Source organism: Diplotaxodon limnothrissa, linkage group LG16, assembly GCF_057381915.1.
Source record: "Diplotaxodon limnothrissa isolate DT_005_m linkage group LG16, D_limnothrissa_male_GT1.1, whole genome shotgun sequence".
NCBI lineage: Eukaryota > Metazoa > Chordata > Actinopteri > Cichliformes > Cichlidae > Diplotaxodon > Diplotaxodon limnothrissa.
The window spans coordinates 17,072,744-17,091,245 of NC_140611.1; the positions used below are offsets into that span (position 1 = coordinate 17,072,744).

The 18,502-nt window shown below is 41.3% G+C and overlaps 1 protein-coding gene across 1 annotated transcript in view; it reads left to right on the top strand.

Annotated features, from left to right (window-relative positions):
• lmo7a (LIM domain 7a) overlaps nt 1-18,502 on the top strand; it is a 47,835-nt gene that overhangs the window by 8,615 nt on the left and 20,718 nt on the right. The window contains exons 4-9 of the mRNA XM_085374899.1: nt 1,731-1,800; nt 7,586-7,692; nt 15,190-15,220; nt 16,131-16,244; nt 17,158-17,380; nt 17,953-18,202. Of these exons, the coding sequence (XP_085231025.1) occupies nt 1,731-1,800; nt 7,586-7,692; nt 15,190-15,220; nt 16,131-16,244; nt 17,158-17,380; nt 17,953-18,202 (795 nt within the window). The remainder of the gene's footprint in view (nt 1-1,730; nt 1,801-7,585; nt 7,693-15,189; nt 15,221-16,130; nt 16,245-17,157; nt 17,381-17,952; nt 18,203-18,502) is intronic.

The following is an 18,502-nucleotide window of genomic DNA, read 5'->3' on the forward strand; positions in this document are numbered from 1 at the left end:
GTCCGGGACTGGCTTGTGTGTTCATTCACTAACTGCTCTTCTTAGAGTTGTGGGTTTGTGGCTTTTTCTCAGATTAGGGCTCTGTGTGTGAGGGCTAGCCTCATGTCCCTTCATGTGTCTGCTTGTGGGCAGCACTGCTAAATGGGCACATCACTGATGTGATTTGCTCGGATCAGCAGGAAGCCGTAATTACCAGCAGGCCATGCAGAATCTTCCACACTCTATTGGCATTGGTTCAGAGAAGAAGCCGTTCATTCTGCTGATTTGATCCTGACTCGTCTGTTTGCCTGATGTCAGAGAACTACACGGACACTCTCACTCAGGGGCTGTCTGTGTTTTCTCAACACAAGGAAGAGGAAGACAGATTAAAATCGCTTTCACCTAGCAACGCTGCCTCCCTTCCCATTGTGTTTTGGTTATCGGAGTTTCTCGCTTGGAAAAGAATGTTTTGCGTGGATCGCAGACATGTTTATATCCTACTTCACTTAAAGTGTGTGTTATCTCGTAACGTTCCATTGTTTCATGCTAAATGAGTAATGTGAACCCAAATGGCCCTTTGCATTCTTTCTTTACATCTATTGTGAGCCCATGCTAAGCCTTATACCAGTCCATCCGCTCCCAGCCCGCAGAGTAAACAAATTATTTTGCCTCATGTTGAGCTTTTAATGTGTTATTTTTCTTTAATCAAGCAGTGGGGGTTGTAGTCACACCTTTTTATTGCTTTGGATTACATTTTATAGGGATTTTTATTAATCAGTCATGCAGAATAATAAAACCAACTGCACAGTATTGCATAGTTTCATGCTTACCCCCACATGGATCATCTGTGGGTGTCTCTTACTCTCTGGCACTGGGATGTTTGCTAATAATTCGAATGAACAGTCAGCTTGGAAGTTTGGAGATCTGGTAAACACCCTTTGCTCTTGGTAGAGGTTCTCAGCAGTTTGTGCAGCATGGTTATAACAGAGCTGGGGGAGACCACTTCCTTTGAGGAGTGCACCTGTCAAAGTAACATCCATATAAATTGCAAGGTTTTCTAGCTGAAAACTGAATTTAAGCTAGATGCTCAGTATTCCTCAGTTGACCTGTCAGTCATGTTAATGTAGCTCCCTGGTATATAAAGCATATGATCTTTATATTAAGTAGTAATGAATATAGGATTTAGTTGCAGTCTGCAGTCCTTGTACTTTGAGTATATTTGATTGCAAAATATTCTATAATTTAAACCGTGAAAGGAAGACTTTTTTAAACGGGAAGCATGACTTGTAAATACCTCTAACAGAATAATTTTACTGTGTGGTAGTTCTTTTTTTTCCGACCAGATCTCTGAGGCACAATAAACTATGGTCATCTTATGAAGCCTTTAGTCCAGTTGGTCAAGCTGTTTGTTTTTTTTCTGCCTTGGGTGTTTGGTTAACACCAGAAATCCACCATCTATCTTACTTACTGTTTTCTGAGGCTGATTCAAGGTTTGTTTGGGGTTGTTTCAGTGTTGGAGGGTATATTTTAGGAGCAGTGTGCCTGGTGTGTTTACATCACGGTTGCAGCAGTGGCGATTTGCTAAACTGAAGCCAGGTGGCTACCATTAAACAAAGTCGTAAACACACAACACTAAGACTTTGCAACACATTTTATTCGTTCCCTCGCACTTAAAGCAGGCTAGCCAATAACCAACTCCTTTCACTCACCGTCTCCCTTCCCCTCGTCCTCTCCCTCTCTTTTGCTCACAGACTGATTAACAAGATCAAGCCTGGTGTTGTCAAGAGGGTTAACAGACTGCCTACTCCTATTGCTGGACTGGTAAGTTTTTCCCCCTTATTGTTTAGTCTCAATCTTATTGTATTTAAAAGCTGTACTCAGACATATCCTTTAAATACAATAAGAGCTCATCTTTATTTTGATCATAGTTTTGTCTCTCGTTATTGCATTTTTTGGGGGGGGATAATTTCTATTGTAGAAATAGTAGTGGGTGTCTTAGATTGGGTGGAGCAGTGTGAGGTGTAGCAGGCAGCAGCAGAGTTTTTGCTCAGTGACTTGTCGCTCCACGTATCCTTCCACGCTATTAAGTTCAATGAACGTGAAGCTGGTTGAAATGCCGCCGGTTCATTTGGTTGCATCATAAATACGGGGACGGCCGTGCTGAAGGCTGTGTTCAATCAAAACCATTACAGACAAAAGGTCTTTGTGTTGGCATGATGATTACAGTTTTGATTGAGTGATAGAATGTTAGACGGGGCCAGATTTGGGGTTTAAAACCAAGCGGCAACCTGCAGAGCAGAAAAACTGAACGCTGAAGTTCAAGAAGCTCCTTTAACGGCCATGTGACGCTGGCTCCAAGAGTCAGTCAATCCCCACAAACCCTCAAGTTTAAAGTTGCAACAGAAATAAACATGTCTTTAGAGTGGTGCAAAAACATCTGTTGTCTCTATGGCTAATTTCGTCCCTCGTGACGACACGACAGAGGATACATTTTTAGAAAACTCATCTGTTTCAGTTGCATTAAGATGTAAATTCAATCTTTGCATCAAATTTAGTATTAAGGAGAAATATGGACGTCCCTTAAAAACCAAATTGACATTAGCATTAAGTATTGGCGTTTTGTCCAGATATACCTGCACTATAAAGTAGGATTTGGGCTTATCCAGGTGATTTCAAGGTTCAAAATAGATCATAGGTGTCAAACTCTGGCCCGCGGGCCAGATTTGGCCCGCAGCCTAATTACATTTGGCCCGCGAATTACTATTACAGCGGGCCTACTGGTATTATACAGCTAATATATATATTATTTAGTATTAAGCTTTGCTTGTTCCATATTCAGTTTTTCAGCAAAACGTGTTTTAGTCCATAAGAAAAGATTCATTCTTATATCTGGAGGAATAAATATATTTCAATAAATATTAATGTTAGCCCGCGACTTTGTTCCAGTTTTGAATTTTGGCCCACTGTGTATTTGAGTTTGACACCCCTGAAATAGATTGTTAGTAGAATGAAGATGACTGACCTCTTACCGGGGTGCACCAACATCGCAAGTTATCCTTCGGGCCTTACCTGCTCTGCAGCAGGTTATGTTCGAGATCAGAGATCAGCAGGTATAAAATCTCCACCTACTGACCAAAATGACATCACCATTCCTGGAAGAAAGCTCGGAAAGAAGTGTGATCACTTAGCTTCATTGCTGATCTTACGGTAAGTGAGGCCAGATCATGGAAAGATATCCTGGGTTTGTTTAACTTGCTTTGTAGTACAGGGCCCAGGTCCATTTTCAAAGACAAAAACAGTAAGCCAGTGGCTTGTGTCTTTGGTTATACCAATCTTTGGTACAGTCTATGCTAAATACCTGTTTTTGAATCAGTCGGCCTGGTACTGTTGTCACATTTCAGCTGAGATCTTTTGGGCCTGGCTGGTTTAGCTAACATGGATGTTTTGGGAGCGTCTGCAAACAACTTCTAGGGTAGGTTTAAAAACCTACCTTAAACCCATCCCTCAGCATCTCTCTGTTGTGGGAGTAATTGGGACCAGCTGTCTAGTGGAATTATAGAGAATCCCAACCCTAGCTGAAGCAGAGGGAGTTCATGTGTGTCTATGGGCTCTGCTGACAAGACAGTGACAAGTTAGCAGTGAAATAAGCAGTCTGTAAACAACAAACATGCGCCATCATATAGGCATTTTGACGTAAATCAAATTTCCTGCCAGTTTGTTTTGGACTACTACTGACAGAGCTGGCCGGGCACCTGCTGAGGTAATAAGTTTCTCCTCCATCTGAAGCATTTGTGTGGTATTTCCGAGACCTGGACATAAACCTGAAACCACCTGATCATAAATTCTCTCGCAAATGTGAAGGCTTCTGGTTGGCTCGAGGCTATCAGTGACTGCCAACCACATGGAGAAAAGTGGAAAGTTCTCCAGACGAACATTACTCAGTCTCACTGATGCGAGAATATATTTCCTCTCCAAGTACTCTCACTTTTTCCCCCTATCTCGCGTCTCTTTTAATAGCAATAAGTGTGGTCTTTGGTGGTGTTGTTGTTGTTGGTGGTGGTGGAGGGAGGTGGTTTTTTAGTTGGAAGTTTGCTATTTTCTGAACATTTCTGTGTTTGCCCATTCATCTTCTGTTACACAACTTAGAAATATAGATCTGGAAGAAAAGCCAGAAGCAGTGGACAAAGAGCAAGAGTAACACTATTTTTCTTTTGTTTCTTTTTTCATTTTGCAGAGTAGATACAGCATGATTTGAATCATTTTGTTCCTTGCAAACGTGCCTCATTACCACTCAAATATGAGTATTTTCAACTTTTAGACTTATAAGTGGGGTTTGAGATTTGCTATCTGTGGGATTGTCAGTACTCTAAATCAATACCAGCCTCAAGTTTGGGCAGAGCAAAAAAGACCAAAGAAGGAACGAAGGAGAGAGAGAAAAACAGTAAATCTCCAGTTTTGCAGAATATTTAGCAACATTGGCTCCAGTCTCTGGCCTATTCTTTGCTTTCACTTGTGTCCAGGGGAATGTTTCTCATGTCAGCAAACTCCTCTGACTGTTGCTGAGTGAGATGTGGGTTTGGGCCATGGAAGCCCGGTTCAAGCCTGGTTCTGCTTTTACCAGTGCTTAGCAGGAAGGCGGCAGTTGTGTGGTTGGGCAGCGAACTGCACGAATGTGGGCCTGGATCTGAGGCCCACTGGGGCAAAGCCAGAGGGAGGGAGTTAAGGATGACTCCATCTGCCCACTAAAGTGCAGACCATAAATACACCGTAATTGGCATGTCAGTGGCTGCTCCAGCACACACCAACTCCTTGGTGAGTTGAGGTAGTTGGGAGAGGATGGAGAGGATAAACAGTTTCAGTGGCCTTTAGGGTGTCTTTACTCATCTAAATGTGTAATTGTCTGTGCAATGAACGGTATTTGACCATGTTTTGTTACTGTGTTTGCGTTGTATGCGTGCATGTTATGACTGGATCCGACTTTTGAGACGTGTGGGCCCTTTATTGAGCCCGTTTGAGGAGAGACGGTATTTCAAGTATTCAATCTCCTCTTGGTTTATTGTCACAGGTTTTGAAACTGTGTAGCCTGATATTTTAATCATAACTTTCCTTGTTCTTTAAAGCACTGGAAGGGGTCAGTTGAGGGGAATTATTGTAGACAAAGAGAGCAGTGAAAGAAATGGCGTGGCCATAATGCGACCAGAAGGGATGAAGAAGCTTTCCGTTTCTTGGAGCGAAGTGCTTAAATCAGGATCCTCGAGTTTGCATGAGAGGATTAGAGGCTGCTGGATGGGTACAGCATATTTAGCAGGATTATATGCAGGCACAAGTCAGCATAAAATTCCTTCAACATCATTATCTCTGCATGTTCTGGGACTGATCTATTGGGGGGGCGGGGGCTTTTAGTTTGTTCATAATGCTCTTTGTAGTTAATTAACATACCAAAAGATATAGAACTAGAATTTTATTTGCCTTAATCCCATTTTCTGGGATTGAGTGGGATATATGTTATGAGATCTGCACGTTAACAGTTTAGCATATAAAGTACTGAATAACATTACCAGTTAACTTATTATAACAAATATAGTCACTATTTAGATAATGGACACAGATTACAAACTCAGTTCCTTCTATAGTTAGTTTTGGATGCCACTTTAGTTAATTAAGGCTAAGTAAAGGGATCATGCTAACAGACTCAGTTATCGCTGAATAATTTCTCTAAAGAGATTTTACATATGAATATGTTCATATATGCAACAAAATTGTTGTTTGCACAAATATTCTGGTTTCCATCTGTAGTCTGTTCGTAGGCTTAGTTTTATTGTCCAGTCACTTTTTAGGAGGCTTTGGATGGGCTGATGGGTTACCAGGTTGTATGATGAATAAAGCTGTGTTTCATAATTCATGCCACTGCAGATATTTGCTGCATTTGAAAAAACACCATGATACTTCTCAAACTTTAACCGAATTAGACATTTTCCTGGGAAACAAATAAAATATTAACAATTCCTCACTTCACTGTTGAAAACATGATCTGGGCTGTGTTACACTTCCTTTAAACCATATTTATTGTCTCGTCTTTAAACATAATTTGTAATGCAAGTTTTTAAAATTCCAATCTAACATTCAGAGTGCCTGTACTTGAAAGCTGTCTTGTTGTTTGCCTCACCCTAGTGAGGCAAATTAAAGCAGCTAAAAGTATGCTTTGTTTTTTCTGAAAGGTACATGTTGTACCAATCAGTAACACAAAATGACATGACATTCAACAAGGCCTGTGCATTTTTTTTCTTCTTGAAAACAGACATTGCTGCAGAGTTTTCAAAAAATAGTTTTTGGCCCTATGAGTGGTCCAAGGCAAGCGCCATCTGATTGCATTATATTCAACAGAAAGACGACATCACAATAGCTTAAATCTCAAGTAGTGATCAACTCACACTTAATCAATGTAGATGGAAGATAAAAAGCACCAAAGGCCCTATCTGTCCCTTTAAGCAGCCAGAATCAGTGTTATCTCCTGAGTTACTCAGTCGTATTCGTCACGATATCTCAGTCTGGGAGATTGTGCTATTCTGTACCTCTTGCATACAGTAGGTGAAGTGCTGATGTATGACTTGTAATGGTTGTAGCCTATAAAGCCCATCAAAGTACTGCAGAGGGACAGGCAAAACTGTTAGCTCACATCCACTGGGAGGCGAACTCTCTTCCTCCATTTGCTAATAAGCATGTTTGCCATTTAAATATAGAACTAGCTACCCCTTAATTATTTCAGCCCATGTTGAAACCATGTATGATTACATGAAAGCCCTCATAAGCAGTGCTGTCCCAATGGGAAGTGCAGCCTTACAAACAGGACAGTTGGGATTACAACTGGAAAAGTCACGAGACCGGAAAAGAATGGTGCTTGTGTGGTTGATTTGCTTGAAATGTCTGAGTTGTGTGTATATGTTTGGAGCAAAATGTATTTTTGCTTTCCTGCATCATGCCCACACACCTGTCCAAATCGTGTACGTACACGCAAACCGTAAAGTGATTGACACAATGTACGGGGGAAACAAAAAAAAAAAGCAGTCCTTCCACTCCCATGTCCTCTGAAGAATCGCTTCAGGGAAATATTTATCCGTTTCTGTCACCCGACTTAAGGTTTCATAGCAACCTAATGTCTCAAAAATACACCACCACCCCACAGATTCCACAGGTATTCTCGAATAAAGGGCTTGGCACAGAGGGGAGGGGACAGTTTCAGGGTGTGAGAAAAGAGTGCAACAGGCAGCGTGCTGCCGCGTGCGTCACTTTTGCTCTCCAGCTCCTGGCTGGGTGGGACTTGTGCAAACCTCTGATGTCATTCTTCCTGGTTTGGCTGTTTTCTGCTGCTGTCACTCAGCTCTTGTCAGGCTGCCTCCTCCCCCCACCCACTGCATGTGTGTTTGTGTCCTGCCATGGGTCACTTCTTATTTGCTACGCACATGCTCCTCCCAATCCACTTCTGCTCTGTGACATGAACTTTGGAAGCAATCACTTGTAGGTTGTGTCCCTGCCACTGAATTCCTGAGTGATTATTCTTTGCCTCTAAAGGTGGACAGACCTCATCCCTGCTTTGTTCTTTACCCAGGACAACCTTAACGTCTTCCTCAAGGCCTGCGGGAAGCTTGGACTAAAGGAAGCGCAGCTCTTTCACCCCGGAGATCTTCAAGACTTGTCCTCAAGAGTCACAGTCAAGTAAGTTTTAAGCTTTCAGAGCATTGGCACAAACACTTTGATGCCTGTACTCATCATTCACAGACCTGTGATGCAATCATGCAAGAGACAAAAGCCGAGACCCACTCGTGTTTTTGCTTCTTCCTTGATTGAATCAACTTAATCTCCCACAGAGAGGCTGAATGATTCATTGTAGCTTTCACAGATACTGTAAGGGACATGGGTTCTCATGTGAGCCACGATTCAAGCTGCTGTTAAAAAAAGGTCAACTCTATTTTCAGTACATATTTTCTCCTGCTGTTATACACCTGCCGAGGTACATGAGTTTCTTTAAAGTGTGGGAGATCCAACTGTTGATAAAAAAAAAAAAACACAGTAGTAAGAATGTGTAATCTGATTGTAAAGTATCAGGTCAAATTAATTTCCATTCAATACAAATGTCATGATTCCGGTTGCAAAATCCTAGTCGTGACAGTAACTGAGCACTTACTGGTGCAGGGTATAGATTTTAAAGACTCGTCGTTGCGATTGTTAATTAAAGAGAAGCCTCGCGCATTATCAGTACCCTGCTGCTGTGTTTATTAGTTTTTTCACACAGTTGCTTTTGTGTCAGTTGAATGCCCCGCCAGAGAAGCGCGCGGTATGTTGAACAACCTGTTCATCTTTCGCACAGGTGTGCCTTCAGGGGGAAGCGAAGCAGGGCTCGGCGTACTGTCCATCCTCTGTGGCACCCTCTCTGTGCTGCGCAAGCATTTAAAAAAAGTGCTTTAACAGCAATACCTGCAGGTCGTTAAGCTTGACGCAGATAAGCCCTTATTAGCAAATACATCACTTTGGGTGACAAAATAATCCATGGTGAAGGTGTAAAAATGCAGCATGTATATTCAGAGGGGCTTCACCTCTTTGTGTTTCACTTAATGTAAACACAAAGTAGCCCTTAATTTGGGGTGTTCCTTCGAGATGTTGCATTTTTCCCATAATTCACCTAAGCGGTTTTTCGCCACCGCTGACAGCTATTGTCGAAACCACGTAAATCAAAAAGGCATACATGCAGACAGGTGTACTGTAAAGTGGTATATGGGCTTTAAACAAACAAATCTGCCTACCTTTTATGAAGACACACCCTCACCTCTACACCAGAGAACAAGCTGCCTTAAGATATCTTTGCCTGTCACTCTCATAAAGATAATTCTGTGATACGTCTTACACCATGCTCTTAGTCACTTCCTTCATTACATAACTTTTCCCATGATGCTAGTGGTAAATTTCGTGCGACAGTAACAAGCTGGAGAAACGATACTCATGCAGTGATAGCTGACTAAAAGTCACTCTAGCATATTAGCAGCTGACTCTGTCACGCAGACATATAATACAAAGTATACTTCTTAGAGTATACTTGAGCTCAGCTCTTTGCCGCCTTGTCCATCTGCGTGCTGGGGTTTTGTAAGACTGTTCTCGCTATCCTATTTTTAGCATCTGGAGTCACTTTGAGAAGCAGGACTGATTGGAATGGTATCAGGACACCAGTAAAGGAGCTTTTTATAGTTTGCAGCCTCCCCTTGCTTGTGGTCTTCATAGTACACCTGCGTGTGTTTGTGTTTGTATATATTCAGTTACACATTCTTGAGTGCACGAGTCATTCCTGCTCTTAAATTCAGCAGGTTTTAATTATGCCCAGAATTCTTTTTATGCAAGAAGGAATAAAATTTGGCCTGCTGGGTAAAAATTTCGCTTGCAGCATTTCTGACTTACAAAGAGAGAGAGCGCGCACCAGGAGTAACATGAGGATATCTTCCCAAACAAGGCTGCATACAAGCAGCCAATGGTTTTATGGTGCTGGTGCTTATCAGAGGCTAAGCAAATGAGGCACTGAGAGCTCACACACACACACAGAGCGAGGGAGAGAAAGTTGTCTCTATCAGCTGTCTTTACCCCTGGTGTTTGTCCAACCTCCACTCCCTTAAACCCAGTCTGACAGGTGCTTCGCTCAGCTTCACTGTTTTTTGCTGTTCAGCAGCAATTAGGTTGTTATTCTGTCTCTTGGTTGCTCTGTGTTGCTTTCACTTGCAGATAAACCGGACGTTTATTTTTAAAATTTTTTGCCATTTAGATTTAAACTTTCCCATTTTGCATTAGTTACCTGAAATGTTTTGCAGCAGAAAGATGAAGCAGAATGAACTGACTGATATATAAAACGAAACTGAAATGACAAATCGAGTTTTCTATTTGTTAGCAGACCAAGAAATTCTCTGCAACGTGTTTTTGCTGATCAGTCGTCTAGGCTGAAATGTCCTCGGCATCCAGTTTGACAAATAGATGTAAGGTGCTTAAAATACAGTTATTAACAAGGCACAGTGACAGTTTGCATGACGCCGCACACAAGGAAGGCTTTATTTAATTCGTGCCCGCCCGCATTACGATCACCATAAAAGCGTATTGGATGTTTGGCCTGACCTTTGAGCTTTGCAATTGTAGTACTGGTTCTAGCACGTTCAGTGCTGTATTGCATTGTGTTATGAAACCTTTTTTATGATAATGACTTTTATCAGTCACAAACACAATGTCAAAAAGTGTTAATAGGCATCACAAACTGTTGTGATACAGATACTGAAAGATAAGAGGGGACAGTGTCCTGCCTCGTATCGTCCACGTGTTAAACCGAAGCCAAGTTACTGTTTCTTAAGCACGTAGTACCAGACTGAATCTGATTCATGATCGCAAACTGTGATTCACATCTATTTATGACCAGCTATCAACTGTCCACAGGATGAGGCTGAGGATTAATCATTCCCTCCAAAAGCGCACTATTCAAAATTAGCTACATCCTGTGGACTATTAGATCCGATATAGAAATTCAGCAGCATTGCTACGACGCGGTTGTGTACATGTCCCAAACATAACCAGCAGAAAATAACTTGCTTCAAATATATAAGCTTGGCTTAGAGGGTTTTTTTTCACTCAAAAGTTAGGATTTTTTAAAATAAGAAAAAAGTTGTTTGTTGATTTTTGTTTAAATTGAACTTAAAATGAAAATTTATTTAAATCCGTTTTATAAGGCCCTAAGGATTTAGAGATTGTTCAATGAGTTTCAGCCCGTCCATAAACCATAGTTTTATGATGATGCCTTTGCTAGCCTACATGTATTTAAGTGCTTTCTGAATGCACAACGTTTATAGTGGAATTTGCAAATTGCTCTCGCTGTTGTGATCGCTTTGCTCTGTGACTTCCAGTAACTGACAGAACAAGTCCCCCACAGAGAGGGGTCCAAAGTCTCATTTGTTTTCCACTGTTTGATTAAGCAAATTATTGACTGCTCTGCAACCCAAAAAAAGAGAGAAAACAACTGCACAAGATTGACAGGTGCATTGTCCTCTGAGGAATGTTAATAGCTTCTTCTAAATAATCAATAAGCATTGTGACCTCTGTGTGTATTTTCTTATGCAATGGCATAAGAAACCACATATTTGAAGGAAAGTGTTGTTTCCCAGAGAAATGTGTACAGATTACATAGCTTGTTATCAGAATTTCTTCACCACCAGTGTGTATTGTACCCCATTCTGTGTGTACTGTGGTAGTACTTTGAAGCTCACTGTGAAAATCTGAATGTTTGGAACTCGGGGCAAAGGAGTCAGACGCAGTGCCCGGTGTGTTGTTGTTTCGGGTGTGGTTCAGCGAGCTGGAACTGCACCTTCTGGTTCCATAGTATAATATATGGCAATGCCATCACTGTTTGTCACAGCGTTGCGTGAACCGTGGGCAGATTGGGAAACCAAACGAGCGATGATGCTGAGAGGCCAATAAAGTTTCTACACCACTGACACAGCCCTGGCTGTAAAAGGGCAACACAAGGGTTATATTTGTGCCCTGTAGTTAACTTGGAGAGAGAAATACCAGCCTCACCCTGTTTCCTCGCTCACAAAGGCTGCAGTGTGCCTGATAAGTACGACACAATGATGTCTGACACTGTTTCACCCACAGCTGATTCCTCTATTTTAACTCTCCTTGTGTCTGTCTTTTTTTCTTTTTTGGGGGGGTACTGCTGGGGATTGTCTGGGTCTGTATTTAAATCTCAAAGAACATAGATGAATGCTGTTACATGTGGATTTATGGATTGCGGCTGAGCAAGTAATCTTCATTGCAGAGGTATGCTCTCTGATTGCGCTTTCACACCCACTAATTTAGTTTTGGTGTTTGGTTTGAGAGGTCGAGCTGGTTTGATGTCGTTATTGGCTGTAAACAGACTGATACTAGAGACAGATACAGGTTGGAATACATTTATCTGTAGATTTTATTATTATCTACTTAGTCTATCGTTCTGCCTCTGTTACAACACAGGGAAGTGATTGAATTAGATAATTTCCTTTGCTCTCTCTTAGAAAGTTATTTGTGTAACATTTGAATATTTGTGTTTCTTCAGTTTATCTGACTTCTTTCTGCCCTTTTGTCTCCTTTTTCTCAATTTTGGCAGCATTTACTATTCGACTCCTTTAGGTCAAATTAAAGTAGCTGATAGTAATAGCTGAAACTGTGCCATGTAAATAAAAACATCTTGTTGGGGAAAAACTAATTTTGATTTGGTTGTAGAGGTAGAGGCTTGTGTTTATCTTTCCAATGGCTGTGTAGTAGACGTTGCTGACTTGCCTACGTGTTGTCTTGGGTACTTGTGTGCGGCGCAAGTTTAAAGAACGCCGTCTGAAGTGATGAGGGATTGGTCGTTACGTGTTCTTTGCCTTGGCCAAAAGTGTGGTGGTGCAAAAGTCTGTGTAAACATGTAGCAAATAACACTTGTGAATGATAAGACTGTCTTATAATTTTGTCAAGCTTGATGGTTTCCTGTCAGAGCTTTGTTTGCTCACTGTATAGCATGTATAGTTTTTCATAGGACCATAAACCAATCCTATATGACTTCCTGAATAACCTCTTTTTACCTCTTTTGACACACAAGAAGACACTTGCATATATTTTAGCAGCCACGATACATATAAAAAAAGAAGCATAAAACACAAATGTTTGTTTTTTTTCCCCCCTTGAAACCTAATAAATCACAATAAACTGATTATACTACTTTAGAGTATCTTTTTCCTAGCTTGTACTTTCTGTTTAGAACTGGTGTGCATCAGACTCCAGCAGTGTCTGTGCTCAATCATATGAGTACTCAGCTGATTCTAACAAGCTACAGCAAAATCCCGAGGCTCCAGAGAACTAGAAATAGCCCCATTTTATCTTCTCTGCTCGTGTATAAATGGGCATTACGAGAAATGCTGGTAGTTTTGGTATACAACGCCCACTTTTTTGGACCTGGCTGCCGCTGCTATAATCTTAGACTTTGTGCCCATGTTCCAAGCCACACAAGGGCATTTTTTTTATCCATCTCTTTTACTGGGGCCATAAATATTTCTCAGTGTTCCAAACTGGTAAATGTCCATTTCAGTTTGCAGTGTTGGCAAATCAGCATTTTGGAAACCCCTGGTGTGAGATGACGCTTGCTAGTGGGAAAGTTGATCAGCTTCCCATCCAGCTGTTTGTGGTGAAAGAAGTGTTAGAACCTTTAGATAGGTAAAAGTACCGGCGGCAGTGGAAAAATACTCGAGCAGAAGTACAGAAGCATTGTCAGCAACATACTGTTTATCATAATAAATACAGAGTTTTACACCATATGCCATTCCTGACATAAACTAGGGAGTGTGAGGAGTATACCAGCTTGTGACTTCAGGAAGCTTTCTCCTCCTAGTCTTGCTCATATGCATGTAAGGCAAGTGGGTTAACTACTGCACTAGCCACAAGCTACAACTCAAGAAGGTAAAGCACGTCATCTACTAATCAGATCATCAGTGGTTTAATTGCTGACACGTGGGAACACTGAAGTGATCCCTATCCATAAACTGGAGTGTGAGTGGGTGCATGAATGTTAGACAAAGTGCATAAAGGGGATTTTTTTTCCTTTCCACTGTTGCCAAATGCTTGCTCATAGGCATCGTGTAATTGTGAGAGTTTCTTTCTAATATTATAGAGTCTAATATTCTAATATTCTAGTCTTTACCTTACAATATAAAGGCGACTATTGATGAGAATTGGTGCTATATAAGTAAAACTGAATTGAATGGAATTAAATAGCCGTTAAATAAAAAGGTGTTTGTAGAGCACAAGCGGAGCTACTTCTTCCACATGCAGTGTGGTACTATAGTTCATGGGTCTCTTTCAGAGGAAGAAATTGAAAGTTTATGATGATGAACATGACAGAAAGTGGGGTTTTTTTTTAGTAATTTAATAAGTTACTGGGTATGTACTCTTGAACAGTTCATTCAATATATCTGATTCCATGAAAAGGGGGAGGTCACTCAGATGAATATGCAACATCTGACATTGGCTTGTTTGGAAACTACCTGTTTAAGTCCTACATGGTGCTTTTGTTGTAAAAAAAATGTTTTCAATGTAAAATCTTAAGAATAACCAAATATATTAAATACATTCAGAGTACAATAATAAAAAGTACAGTATTTTCTCTCAGTATCTCTGTACTCTGCAGTGTACTTCAGAACAGCATTTACATGTTTATTTTTAGCTCTTATTTCTCTACTGAGCAATTCAGTTGTTCCTTTCTGTCCTTTGGCCTGAAAAATATAGATTCAAATATCCGTCCTTGCTTTGTTTCCTTTATCTGAACCCAGCAAACCCATAGAAGCCTAAACATTTCTGGTTTTAGGTACTGATGTACAGCATCATCATTGTCTTGGCAGGTTTATTGGTTACATTGCATGCATGGCATGCATGGAAAAAGTCTCGCTGTAACCCAAGTTCTCATTGTTAGACAGAGGTGTGTTTGCCTGTGGTATTACAAAGATGCAGAAATGTGCAACGTGAACAGGAGATGTAAAGCAGACTGTAAATCTTCTCGTGAAATCATTATGGTTACTGTTTATGATGCATTTCTGTTTGCCAACATCTCAAGACAGACATTAAGGTCATGATAGGTGACAAGTACACAGACTACCAAGGGTAATAGGCTGCAGCTTGAGACTGTGAGTTTTGTTTGGTTTCACAGGAGCTTCCAGTTTCCTGGGAAAGTTGGCTTACTGACACAGTTTGACTCTGAATCCCCAGAAATATGAGTGAAATATTAAACAGAGCCTTGTTTGGTGATAAATTAGCAGCTGCTGGGCTTATCTTTATTCCACATCGTGACCAAGAACCCATTTATGTCCCTAAAGTTTAACTAAATGATAGCGCAATTGCTCAGATGTTGCGATTAGCTTGAAATTAGGTGCTCAGATGTGACACGGATTGTTAAGCCTCAACATTTTACTTCATGGCTTTTCCCCCCACAAATATGTGTTTGTTTTTCTCACTGCCTTTTGTGTGAGAGCGAGGCTGGCAATAGTCTGGATTGTGCTCTCAGTTTCCAGCTCTTTCACTACCCGACACATAAACTCAACAACGATGCTCTGTGTTTTTTTTGTTTTGTTTTGTTTTTTACTTTCATCTTCTCTCATACACATGAACCTTCTGTTTTTCTCCCAGGGATCAAGAGACCAGCAGGAGGCTGAAAAATGTGAGTGTTTTTTTTTTTTTGTTTTTTTTTTTATTTTATATATTTTATTCATTTTCAGATATTTTACAACTGGCTTATAGAATCCCATAATAGTTTGTCATTATAAATATTTATTCCAATGCAAAGATAATGCCACATAGAGCTTTATTGCTCATATTTTTGGAAGGTTAGACAAAGGAGGAAGAAACTGAGAGACTCGCGTGATAATGCTTCACAGATTCACAATTTGAATGTATTGATTAGACATTTAAAGTCTTAACTCCACAGGTCACAAGAATGCCATAACCTCCTACACTTAACCTCCTTTAATGAGGGTCATGCAAGGAGATAGGTAAACCTCTCCTCCTTATTTTATTTAGGTGCAATGCCGAAAAACAGCTACTGCAATTTATTTGCATCTACAGAATAAATTGAGGAAAAAAATGACAAATGATCACCTCATAACTTTAAAATTTTAAATTCATTAAGAATGTATACATGTTCACTAGAGGATGTTTGCCCCTTTTTATGTAAAAAAAAAAAAAAAGTCAACACCAACCGTGATAACTTTCTGACATAAAAAACCAAAGCGCTGACACGCCACTTTAAACGGTATCATGTGTAATGGGGTTATAGCTTTGTTGGTTTACTGTTTGCCTTAGTGCACCAGTCTCCTGTCCAGCATATAAATGGACAGACAAACAACAACAGAGTATTCTGGATGAGCCTGGAAATTAGAGCATGGCTCTAGGTGATCTGACCCTCATCAAAGCAGGGCTGCAGCTATCATAACAATCGACTGCTTTAGCACTGCACAGCACATTGATCCCTGACATTTGTACAGGTAAAGCTGTAGTGATAACCTGATGTATAGATATAGGTTTCTCATAAAAATAATGAAGGTATAATCTCTTTTGTTTTCTCTTTCCAGGTATTGATCACCATTTACTGGTTAGGTAGAAGAGCTCAGTGTGACTGCTTCTATGATGGACCTTACTTGAACTTCAAGGCATTTGAGGGTTTATTGGGCACAGCACTATACAAGGTAAATTCCCAGAAGTGTGTTCTCTCTATCTCATTCATGAAACACGAGCTGAATTTCCTTGTGGACAGCAGAAATGGCAGGACTAGAAATCCTCTTCTATAGCCGCTGTCTTGTTACTGTATCCTCCCTGGTATGAAGACTATGAGGCAGAAGAATGACAGCAATAGGCCGAGGGGGACGCAGTGTGCTAGCCACGAAAACCAAAGCTACGTAGAGTCATAAAAGACCCGATCCCTTGACTCAACTATTTTAATGTTGTTTACAACATGCTGTTCGCATAGTTTTGCAAGTGAAAATAGCCACGTCTTTTCTTGAAGAAGTCTCGTTTCCGCCCGTGCCTGTGCCAGTGTTGAATTTGGCGCTTTGCTTTCACATAGATTTATAGGTTGGTGTGCAAGACCTCTCCACCGATTTTCAGTAATAGCAGTGGGATGCAGCGTATTTTGTACGTTTAGCCACGATAATCCAAGTTCAGTGGCGCAGGGTTAGGCTGAGTTTGCTTTGCGGACTCGCATTGTCTGGTAGGATTTGGCAGATTACAGATGTGAAAATCATTTTCTCTTTAAAGTGGTTGACAAGTTTTTGCTCGTCTGGGGCTTGCTTATGCGTTTATGTGCGATGACATTCTTTTCACGCAGTAAACACAGCCGTCGAGGGCGTGCGAATCGTGACACTGTTTATTTTGACAAAGATGGGAGAGAAGAGAAAACAGTGAAGTTATCCCATTTAAATGGCACTCCTTTATATATGGTATGGAAGCGTATGCTTATAGTAACTTTGTCTGCGAGAATGAGAGGCCAGACAAAACAGACCACTCACTCTCTACCTGGGAGATCTCACCACACACACAGTGGAGATAAATATTGTAATTGGCACCCTATTATCTGAATGTTTTTGTGTGTGTGTGTGAAAGGCTCTGCAGGATTCTTCCAGTCAGAAAAGCAGCAACGTCCGAGACAGCGGTTTTGGAGACAATTGGTACTCTGAGCGAGAGGAGCTCTCCCATCTGAGAGGAGGAGGAGGAGGAGGTGGTGGTGGTAGACACAGGAGGGACGACTCCCTGGACAGCTTGGATTCGTTGGGTTCCCGACCCCACAGCATCTCATCTGACACCACTCTTAAAGGCAGCAGCGAGGGTAGGAGACATCATTTCATTTCCATCCACATCTTGGTGACAAATTTCGTCTTTCTTTTTATCTTCCTAAAGCTGATTATTTGTCAGGACACAGCGTGACATTAGAGAGTGGTTCTCACGCTTTTCGCTTGTTTGTTCTCAAATTGTCTCTCTGCTTGAATATTTATAATCCAGCTCATCTGTGTAGAAACTCAAATATTTGTGAACAGGGAAGACACACTGCCTCAGAACCACAGAGTTGACACCCATTTGTGAAAACAAATGCCTATTGCCACCTAGTGGTATGCTTTTGAAAGTGAATACCAACATGTGATGATATTGACTTAAAGAAGGGGAAACTGCTGGCAGATGATCTCAGAGCAGTTCCTCCATGCACAGTGGAGGTCAGTGAGACATTCCACAGCCGTCCACACCGGCCTGTAAATGAGGAGGCCTCTGTCCCCACACCCTGCACCCCTCTGTTACTCATCCAAAGTCACGCCAAAACACACAATATACTCCTCTCGCTCTTTTCTCTGTTCTCCCACTTTCTTCCCTAATCCTTACACCTGTTTTTCCTCTTTCATGGTCCAGGTTGTTGTAGCGATACCGAGGCAGACTCTGTCTTCAAGATGACCGAGAACAAGGACAATCTCAGCTACCGCCGGTCGGCAGTCGTCGCACCGAAAACCACCACGCAGTTTAACCAGTTCCTGCCCACTAAAGACAAAGCTTCTGGCTACGTGCCTGCTCCACTAAGGAAGAAACGGGCCGAACGTAATGAGGACAACCGGCGCAGCTGGGCCAGCAGCAGTTTCGCAGAGGATGAAAGCTCTCTCACCAGGTAGCACAACAATCCATGCACATTGTTCTGTTTGAAGGTGCTCTTTCTCATCTGAGCTGTTTTTTATTCCTCTTACCTTTTGGTTATTATAACAAAAGATATCTTGACTCCATGTTCGTGCTTCAAAGGCTTGAAGTTTACTCGGTAGCTCTTTGTTTCTCCTTTCTCATCGCTGTGTTGTCTATGAATGGCCGACGGTGTTGTCTCTCATTTTTGTTGTGGAATGACTGCCTTGGTGAAATAAGGGTGTCCCCTGGCTGCTACGGAGACAGTCAAGTATCCCAGAGTGCCTTCTCTGAC